This window comes from Cygnus atratus, chromosome 27 (assembly GCF_013377495.2).
Source record: "Cygnus atratus isolate AKBS03 ecotype Queensland, Australia chromosome 27, CAtr_DNAZoo_HiC_assembly, whole genome shotgun sequence".
NCBI classification, from domain to species: Eukaryota; Metazoa; Chordata; class Aves; order Anseriformes; family Anatidae; genus Cygnus; species Cygnus atratus.
In genome coordinates this window covers 4,287,876-4,297,950 of record NC_066388.1, presented here as the reverse complement: position 1 = coordinate 4,297,950, position 10,075 = coordinate 4,287,876, and the positions used below count along the sequence as shown (strand labels likewise).

At 64.3% G+C, this 10,075-nt stretch overlaps 1 protein-coding gene across 1 annotated transcript; it reads right to left on the bottom strand.

Moving 5' to 3' along the window:
- Positions 1 to 1,100: 1,100 nt before the first annotated feature.
- Positions 1,101 to 9,940, bottom strand: C27H2orf42 (chromosome 27 C2orf42 homolog). Its single transcript, XM_035562666.2, has 9 exons — positions 9,859 to 9,940; positions 7,153 to 8,002; positions 5,996 to 6,106; positions 5,765 to 5,869; positions 4,366 to 4,470; positions 3,022 to 3,129; positions 1,988 to 2,088; positions 1,738 to 1,900; positions 1,101 to 1,312 (listed from the first exon to the last, which is right to left on the bottom strand). Exons 2-9 carry the CDS (start codon positions 7,985 to 7,987, stop codon positions 1,101 to 1,103), a joined length of 1,740 nt encoding a protein of 579 aa, XP_035418559.1. The 5' UTR covers positions 7,988 to 8,002; positions 9,859 to 9,940.
- Positions 9,941 to 10,075: the final 135 nt, after the last annotated feature.

Here is a 10,075-nt window from a genome sequence, read left to right as displayed (position 1 = left end):
AGCAAGGAGCAGCCAGAAAAAAAAAAAAGAAGAGATGCCTGAGATTGGTGATTTATTTCATTTTTTTGTTATTTTTTTCCTATGTCCTGTAGCAGGGTGAGCGGTGTCAGCCTGACCAGTGGAAGCCTGTGAGGTTTCGGCAACGAGGGGGGGCACGGGGATGGGGGTGCGAATCCCCCCTCCCCCCCCCCCCCGTGGTCTGGGGGCTGCTGGAGCACCGTGCTCGGCACCCAGCTCCCAGAGCTCGTCTCCCTACAGGACTGGGGTGAGGATCCCGGTACCACGAGGCCAGCAGCAGCTCAGGAGAGCCCCGGCCTCCTCCTGTCCCCAGCCTCCCCGTGCCCTTGGGAGGGAGGCCCTGGCTGAGGCTGGAGGGTGCTGTGCTGCCTCCTGCGTGGGGGTGACGGGGGGCACAGTGCCTGGCTCCTCCCAGGGGTGGGGGGGGCCTCATCCTGCAGCTGCTGGGGGGGGGGGGGGTTCAGCCCTGGGGGTGCTCCCCTGGAGGATGGGGGTGAGGCAGTGGGGAGCAGTGGTTCTGCTGCTAGGGCTGCTCCCCGCTGCGGTGCACCCCCTGCTCCCTCCAGGGCTGCTCTCTCCTCGCCCACCCGTGGGGAAGATGCAGCCAGCGATGGAGCTGGGCTCCGCGGGAGGGTGTAAAGCGTGAGGAGACCCCCACAAATATAGGAGCAAGGAGAGGCTGAAGTGACCCAACAGCACAAACTCTGCACCTTTAGCACGTGCTGCACTCAGGTGGGGGAACCCCAAGTGCCCCCCAGCCCCCTGCTCAGCACCAAAGCCCTCGGCTCACCCCAGCTGAAGCTGGGGCTCCCCTGGGTGGTGGTGGTGGTGCTTGGCTGGGGGCCACCCTTGGTGTGTACACCCCTAAATGTGGGGTGCAGCCCCCCACCCCGAGCCCCCCACCTGCCTTTCCTGGGTGCAGCGAGGAGCAGGGGGCACCCGGCGAGCGGGACGTTTCATTTTTGCAGCTGCTTGCTGGAGGGCGAGCAGGTAACCAGCCCTTCCGTGCTGGATTTATTCGTCTCTTCCAGGCTAACCTGCCTGCCCGGCGGCCCCGGCGCCAGCCCCGGTGGCCCAGGGGCTCAGGGGAAGGTGATGGTGGCGAGCGGGGCGAGCTCCAGCGCGGGCTCCAGCGCCGGCGACTGCTGCTCGGAGAAGGCAGCGGGCTGGCGGCTGCCGTGGTGGCCGTACTCGAACTTGATGCGCAGCTCGCCGATGCGGGAGTGAGGTAGGATGTTGGGGATCCACTCGATGATGAAGGGGGTGGGCTCCTTCTGGGTGGGAGAGGTGTTTCCTGGGGGGGAGAAAAGGGTGAGGGGGGGGGGGGGGGGCCTGGGACCTCCCCTTGCGGTGGGGTGGGTGAGGCTGGTTGGGTTTTGGGGCGCTGTGCCTGCTGGGGGGCTTCTAGATTATTTTTTTTTTTGGGGGGGGGGGGGGGACGTGTAACTTGCTGTGGGTGTTCAATTGCAGGCAGAGGTGGCTGTCAAGGGGGGCTTGGTTGGGATCAGGGGCTGGAGAAAAACCTCATCTTGGACATAAGTGCTTTTTCGGGGTGTGCAGGGGCCCCTTATTGGGGGAACTCCCCCTGTCTGGAGGTCTGGAGGGAGCCCCCCCCCTTCCTCGAGGGGTTTCCCCCCTGTAGGGGTGCCTGGGGGGGGATTCCTTAGCACCCGGGGGGTTTCTGCATGCGCTGGGCTGCGCCGCCCCCTGCCCACTCACCCACTTTGAGGAAGGTTTTGAGCTCCAGCGGCCGGATGGCCGGCTGCTTCTCCAGGCGCCCGTAGGTCTCGGCGATGCTCTCCACCTCCACCTTGGGGCACTTGAAGAGCTCGTAGGTCCCGTCCCGGTTCTGGATGAAGCTGCGCGTGATCTCCAGCGGCAGCTGCCGGCAAGCACGGGAGCACCCAGGTAAGGAGCTCAGCTACCGCGCGGCAGCGTGGTGCGGGGAGCGCCTGCCGTCCCCCCTTACCTCGGGCGTATCAAAGATCTGCTTCACCTGCAGGATGTTGGTGATGTGCCACGTGTACTTGGAGAAGGTCCCCAGGGGAAGGGCGTCTTTGCGGACAAAGGCTGGGGATGGAAAAGGGAGTTAGGGGTGGCTGGGGGGGAGGAAAACGGAGTTAGGGGTGGCTGGGGGGAAGGAAAATGGAGTTACGGGAGGCTGGGGGGAAAGAAAATGGAGTTACGGGAGGCTGGGGGGAAAGAAAATGGAGTTAGGGGTGGCTGGGGGGAGGAAAACGGAGTTAGAGAAGGCTGGGGGGAAGGAAAACTGAGTTGGGAGTGGCTGGGGGGGAGGAAAATGGAGGTAGGGGTGGCTGGGGGGAAGGAAAATGCAGTTAGGGGTGCCCCAAAATGCTGGGGGGAAGCTGCAGGATGGGGCTGGTGCTGCAATTTGCTTTTCTTTTCTTTCCCTTTGGCTGCCCTGCCTCGGAGACAACCCTTAACCACGCTGCTTTGCGCTTGCTTGTGGACTCTTCTGGGCCCAGTTCAGAGCACAATAATTGATTTAACAAAGTAAATCCTGCCTGGCCCGCTGCTGGGGAGAGCTTCGTCTCTGCTAGCCCTTCATGCCCTGCGAGGGGCAGATCGGTGCTCCTGCAGCCCTGCCACGCCGCGTGTGATCGCAGAGCCCCGCGTGGGTGCCCAAACGTCGTCCCGCATCAGTGAGGCGGGAGGGAACGCTCCCTGCAATCAAGTGCTCTGTGCTGCACTTGATTCAAAAGCAGGATAGTTGGGCAGGGCTGGGGGAAGGCTGCAGGGAAGCTATTACTCACTTCGAGCTCTGTCTGCTGCATTTATTCCCGCAGCTCTGATATCTAAGGTCTTGCTTAGCCCGTGTCCTCTGCCCTACGGCTGCTTCGTACCCCTGTGGGGCTCCTTCCAAAAAAAAAAGCTGCCGGAGGCAAGCGAGGGGTAGCAGAGTGCCTGCTCCTGCTGCTTGCTTCTTCCTCCCTTAGCAGGCACACACAGAGCTCCCTCTGCGTGAGCAAGCCCCCGTCGTACCTGTGGTGGAGTTGGGCAGCCTCTTCTTGGCGCTCCCGCTGGATATCCTCTGCTGCAGCGCGTCGAAGAACGCCTGGGGGATGTGGAAGACCAGGGGCTCGGGCTTGCCTGCGCGGTCACAAACACGAGGGCAGGGGTTAGCACAAGAGAGGCAGCGCTGCTTGCAGGACAACGAGCTGGGAGGGAGGGGTGCACGGGGGGGGTTGTTCACCTATTTTCCCTGCTCAGGGTTTGGTATTTCCACCACCAGAGCCCACCAGCTGGCTGGAAGAGCCGTGCCAGGGTCTGACCACCAGGGAAGCGTTTCCTTATATTTTCTTGTGTTTCAGTTTGCATCCTTGGCCTCCTGCCCCGTGCCTGGGCAGAGCCTGGTCCTGCCACCTCCCTCCCACCAGAAATATCTGTGCTGCCTCCGGGCAGGCTGCGCCGGGGGCTGAGCACCCCTGGTGCTCTCTGCCAGCTGCTCCCAGCCCCTCTGGGGGGGCTCCGGTCTGCGGAGGGGCGGCAGGGGCACGGCAGCTGCCCTGTAGGGCTTGGGGTCAATGCAATCCCCTAAGCTGCGGGGGCAGCATAAAGGGCTTGAAGTGAGCGAGGGGAGCTCGGCAGCAGCAGCTTGCTGGAGGCCCGAGGCCTTGCAGGAGCCCCGCACTTAACAGCTGCCGGAGAGCGGCGCGTGGTTGTCTGCTGGGACCAACTCGGGGCGTTCTTACACTGCTCGGAAAGGGACAAACCTTCCTTCGGGTGTTTTTGTGCTTGGGGGGGAGCCCGGCTGGCTTCCAGCGCAGCAGCTGAGAGCTTTAGGAAGTGCCACGCAGGAAGCAGCGCCGCTGACTTCTGCTCCTCTGGGCGCACAGATGTGAGCTGCTGCCTGTAGCCGTCCGTGCACAGGCAGCAGCTCGCCCCGCGCCACGCAGAGCCCTGCCCTCGGGGCCCACGGGGGGCCCGAGGACAGCAGCAGGCTCGAGACTGGCAAGGGAGGATCCCCAACATTTCTTCGGTGCCACGTGAGGCACCTCGCCTTACCTCACCTCACCTCTCCGGCTCGGCTCCGGGCAGTTTCTTCACGCATAAATAACCTCGAAGGGAGTTCCTCCCTTCCCCGAGCACAAACAGCAGCAGCCAGCTCCTGCTAAGCTTAACGCCGCGCTCGGGGAACGAACCAAAGCCAACAGAAACTTCCCAGGGCAAAAATAACACTGGGCTCCGAGCTGGGCAGAGCGCGTGCCTCCCTTTGGGCTAAAGTTATTTAATGCTGCCAGGAGCTCGGCCGCTTAAAGAGGGCGCTGGAAACAACGCTGCTGTCCCCAGGGGCTCGGGGGCAGCGCTCCCTGAAGCCCGATTTACCTTCGAACTGGTAATGCATGGTCTGGTGGATGCGCTCGGTGACGCTGGCCAGCCAGTCTTGGAAGGACAGGGTGACCTGCGACTCGTCCAGCAGCTGGTTACAGCCTGGGAGACAAAAAAGGGAAGGAAATCAGAGTCCCCATCGTCACACACGCGTGAGGAGCAAGGAGACGGGCAGGAACAAACAACCACGTCCCCCCCAGGCGGTGCGGGCTGGCCCCAGGGAGCTCCTCGTTTATTTCCCATTTTACCTTCACCGGTTCCCCGGCGGCGCAGGCGCAACGGGCTCTGTTAAGCAGAACACAGAAAGGCAGCAGACAGGAGGACAAGAACCAGAGCGAAACCTTTCTGAGCGGGCACCGCGCTATCGGGCGTCCCAGGGGCTCAGAAACACAAGGCTTAGCTTAAAAGCAGCGTCCTGCTTTAAAAAAAATAGACAAAAGCAGTAAAAATAAAGGGGCTGGGGTCAGTAAGAGCTAGGGTATCGGCCCCACGGTGTCGTGGGGGAGCAGCTTCCCCAGAGCTCCCCCGGGAGCAGGGTTTGGAGGGTCCTGGGGGGTCCGAAAAGCTCCCTGGCATCAGGCGCAGGGTTTGATGCTCGCTCCTGTTTCGGGGCTCACCTGCTCAAGGAAGCCAGCAACAGAGCAAATCCGACCCAGCAAAAAGAAGGGCGACAAACCAGGGGGAAAAGAACCACTTGCTGGGCAAAAACTACAACTGAGAGGTTAAAAAAAAAGATTAAAACCACGCTGTACAAACCCTTTTGGCCCTGACCAGCCAGCAAACCCATGTAAATGGTTCTGCCTTCTGCCCGGAGATCAGTTATCGCATGCATGCCTAGGAAAATCTCCCCGGGGCGGCGAGCCTTATCCGGGTCCGCATCTCCTTTCCGTGTCTCCTTTCCCCCTGGCACCTCCCGGAGGCAGGCCAGACCCCGGCGGCTCCTTCCCAACAAGCATTGGCCACTAAAAAACCCAATTATGCCCCGATTTTGGCCAGGACGGGTCCCTCCAAGCAGCTCCGGCCATCAGAGGCGCTGCAGGTGGTGGCGGTGCCCCAAGAGAAACCCTCTCCTGCCCTCACTCACCCTCTCCCGCCTTCACCTGCCCCGATTCCCCTCTTCTCCACTTCACACGAGGATATCATCGGCGTGACGCCCACACCAGCCCCGTCCCTGCCTCGCATCAACCTCCAGAAGCTCTCTGCACGAATAAATCCACCACGGAGCAGCCCCGGGAGCGCTCAGCGCCGTCCCTCGCCGCCACGCAGATTTAGGGCCAGCCCCCAGGCGACGCGCGGGGCGAGCGGAGCCCGCTTATTTCCCACCTCCCCGATTTTCTTCTTCTTATATTTTTTTTTTTTTTTTTTAGCGAGGGCTGGGCTCGGGGCCGGGGCTCACCTTGCCTTTTCAGCGAGGAGGCGACGGGCGGCTTCTTCGCGCCGCCTCTCCTCAGGCTGCCGCTCGCCGGGTCCTGAGCCAGCAGCGGGCCGCTCGCCTGCGTCCCTGCGGGGCGGCACCGAGGGTTGGGGGGGGGCAGCGACGCCGCGGCCCCGCGCCCCCCCTCCCCCCTCCCCCCCACGGCCCTTCACACCCCCTCCGTCCTTCGGCCCCTCCAGCCCCAGCTCTCACCGCACGCCGGGTCCTTTTTCCTCTTCTTGGGCTTGGCGGCGGCCTCCCCGGCCTGCACGGCGGCGGCTTCGGGGCCGCACACCAGCGGGGGGACGGCGACGCCTTTCAGACCTAGGAGAGACGAAATCGGTCCTTCAAATCATCTCAGTTCTTCGTCATCGTGTTCCGGATCGTCCCCGGGAGCTCAAATCCGCCCCGTGGTCCCGTAACCGCGGCCCCGAGCAGCCCTGCAGGGCTGACCCCCCACAAGGGCTGGGGAAGGAAAAGCAGGGCCTGGACCCAAATGTTTGGGGTTGGGGTCGTTTTCCAGGCAGGGGACGCGCCCCAAAGCGCAGCTCGGCGAACGTGATTCAGGTCTGCACGTCCGGAGCTGCTGCTTGCAAAAAAAAAAAAAAAACACTAAAAAAAAACCAGAACCAAACCCAGGAGCCGTCCCCGGCTCCCCAGAGAAACCCCAAAACCTTCTGGAGCTGCGGGCAGAGCTTTTTGAGGCGTGCACAGCTGGGCCTGGGGCACCATTTCCACCTCACACACATATTTTTAGGTTCTGATCCCCAGGCAGGGCTCGAAACCGCTCCCCCGCTGCTTCAGGACACCTCTTTTGCAGCAACCCCAGTGCTTGTAGGGTTTTTTTGCAGCGAACCCATTGCTTGTAGGGTGTTTTTTTTTTGCAGCAAACCCGTTGCTTGTAGGGTTTTTTTTGCAAAAAACCTGTTGCTTGTAGGATTTTTTGCAAGAAAACTGTTGCTTGTAGGCTTTTTTGTAGCAAACCCATTGCTTGTAGGGTTTTTTTTGTAGCAAGCCCGATGCTTGTAGGGTTTTTTGCAGCAAAGGTGTTGCTTGAAGGTTTTTTTTTTTGCAGCAAACCCGTTGCTTGTCGGTTTTTTTTGCAAAAAACCTGTTGCTTGTAGGACTTTTTGCAAGAAAACTGTTGCTTGTAGGCTTTTTTGTAGCAAACCCATCGCTTGTAGGGTTTTGTGCGGCAAACCCGTTTATTGCAGGTTTTATTTCGCAGCAAACCTGGTGCTCGCAGGGTTTTTTTGCACCTAACGAAGCGCCAACAGGGAGCGGGCACGACGGTCTCTTTTCCCCACGACAGGGACGAGCGGGCCCGACGCCGCTCCGAACCCTAAAGCCCCCGCGGGGCCCCCACCTACCGCCGGCGTCGCAGGCGAGGAAATCGGCGAACTCCTGCGCCAGGCTCTCGTCGCTGGCGAAGGCGCAGATGCAGGCGAAGAAGTGAACGCAGCGCGCCGCCGCCGCCGCCGCCTCCTCCTTGCCCGCGGCGCCGCCTTTGCCGGGTTTCGGGGTTTGGCAGGAGCAGACGAAGCGGTGCTCGGCCAGCGTCTTGGCGCTCACCTTGTGGGCGAAGGAGGCGTGCAGGTAGCCCAGGCTGTGCCTCTGGCTGGCCTTGCACTTCACCACCAGGACGCTCTTGGTGACGCGCTGCACCAGCGGCCCCGTGGGCTCGGCGGCCAGCTGCCAGATGGTTTGCTTGGTTTCGGGCGAGGCCTGCATGGAGTTGAGGACGGAGCTTTTTAGGGTCAGCGGCGTGGCTTCCGTTTGGCAGCTCAGGGCCAGCTTGACGTGCTGGCACTGGTTCTCCACCACGCCTTGCGCGGCCGCCTTCAGGCAGGCCGGCACGTAGCAGCGCCCCGTGCCCAGCTGCGTCACCACGGGGCCGTCCACCGTCTGGATGGCCGTCTCCGAAACCCCGAGCTCCACGAAACACCGGTAATCCGGCCCCCGGTCCCGCTGGCGCACCGAATAAACCTGCGACTCGGAGCCCGTGATGAGCTTGACGGCGTCGACGCCGGGCTGCTTGCGCGTGCCGTAGCGGAAGACGGTGCCGCAGGTCTTGTTCTTGCAGCTCAGCCCCCGCGTGCCGTTGTAGGTGCCGCAGCGGGGACATTTGCGGATCCCCCGCAGCGTCGCCTTGCCCAGGTCCGAGAGGAAGGACGGGGCCTTCGGCCTCGCCGGAGCCGGCTCCATCCCGCGGGGGAAAGCCTGCGAGGGGAAAGGGGAAGTCACGGCCGGGACGGGAGCTGCGGGGTGCCGGTGACACCTACAGGGCCCTCGGAACAGAGGTGGCCTCGCCACATCCCCAGAGCGGAGAGAAATCAGTTGGGAGGGCGGCTCCGTCCTCGCCAGGCCCCAAAAGAGGACAGAAACCAGTTGGGAGGGCGACTCTGCCCTCCGCAGACCCCCAAAAGCGAACTGAAACCACGAGGGATGGCGACTCCATCCTCACCAGACCCCAAAACCGGACAGAAACCAGTGGGGATGGGAGATTCTGACCCCACCAGACCCCAAAATGGAGAGAAACCAGCTGGGAGGGCGACTCCGTCCTCGCCAGGCCCCAAAAGAGGACAGAAACCAGTCGGGAGGGCGATTCCAGCCCCCCCCCCCCAGACCCCAAAACCGGACAGGAGCCCCCAGGGCGGGCGTCTCGCTGCCAGAAATGGGGGCCCCCGGCGCGTCCCCGCCCCGCACGCCTCCTCATTTTCCAGCCTCGGCCGCACGGGAGGAAAGCGAGGCTGAGAAACAACCTCTGGGGGCCGCGGCCTCGGCCTCATCCCGGCCTCCGGTTGCGGGGCCGCGGCCTCCGCGCCGCTTTCCACCCCGAGCCCTGCGCCGGGGGGGAGGATGCCAGACTCGGGGGGGGTTTTGGGGGGGGGGGCATCGGAGGCTGCCGGGCGACAGAGGCCGGGTGGGATGGAGGCCGAGCACGGGGCAGCAGGGCTGGGGAGGCTGGGGGGCACTGGGGGAGACTGGGGAGGCCAGGAGGCACTGGGGGAGGCTGTATGGAACTGGGGGAGGCTGGGGAGGCTGAACGGAGCTGGGGGAGGCTGGGGGGCACTGGAGGAGACTGGGAGGCACTGGGGGAGGCTGTACGGAGCTGGGGGAGGCTGGGGGCCACCGGGGGAGGCTGGGAGGCGCTGGGGGAGGCTGGGGAGGCTGTGTGGAAGTGGGGGGAAGATGGGGGGCACTGGGGGAGGCTATGGAGGCTGTATGGAACTGGGGGAAGTGGGGAGGCTGTATGGAATTGGGGAGGCTGGACAGAGCTAGGGGAGGCTGGGGGGCACTGGAGGGGACTGGGAGGCACTGGGGGAGGCTGTATGGAGCTGGGGGAGGCTGGGGAGTACTGGGGGAGGCTGGGAAGGCTGTGTGGAACTGGGAGAGGCTGGGAGGCGCTGGGGGAGGCTGGAGGGCACTGGAGGAGGCTGAATGGAACTGGGGGAGGCTGAGAGGTGCTGGGGGGCACAGGGGGAGGCTGGGAAGGCTGTATGGAACACAGGGAGGTTGGAGGGCACTGGTGGAGGCTGGGAGGCACTGGGGGGCACTGGGGAGGCTGTATAGAACTAGGGGAGGCTGGGAGGTGCTGGGGGGCACTGGGGGAGACTGGGGAGGCTGTATGGAACTGGTGGAGGCCGGGGGCACTGGGTGAGGCTGGGAGGCACTGGGGGAGGCTGTGAGGTGCTGGGGGACGCTGGGGGAGACTGGGGAGGCTGTATGGAACTGGGAGAGGCTGGAGGGCACTGGGAGAGGCTGGAGGGAGCTGGGGGCACTGGGAGGCACTGGGGGACCCTGGTGGAGGCCGGAGGCCAGGTGCCCCCCCCGCTCAGGGGCTGTGCGGGGCTGCCCGCCCCTCCCCTCCCCTCCCCTCCCCTCCCGCCCCTCCCCTCCGGAGGCCGAGCGCCGCGCGGTGACGTCACGGCCGTGACGTCGCACCCCGCCGGGAGGGAGGGGGCGGGGGAGGGGGGGGGGGGAAGCCCGGCGGCCCTCCCCGCCGCTCCACCCGCCCCTCTGACGTCACTTCCTGCCCCGCGGCCGCTCGCCCGCCCCCCCCCCCCTTCGGTTACCTGGGCGCGCGCCCCCCGCTCCAGCCCGGGCCCGCCGCGAGGCCGCTCAGCGCCCCCCCGCCTCCGCCATGGCGCCGGCCCGCCCGCCGCCGCGCCCCCATTGGCCCGCCGCGCCCACGTGACGCGCCGCGGGAGGCGCCGGGAGATGTAGTTCCAGGCGCGCCGCAGCGCGCAGGCGCAGTCGCAGCCAGGGGGCAGCCCTTTAGAAATGGGGTGA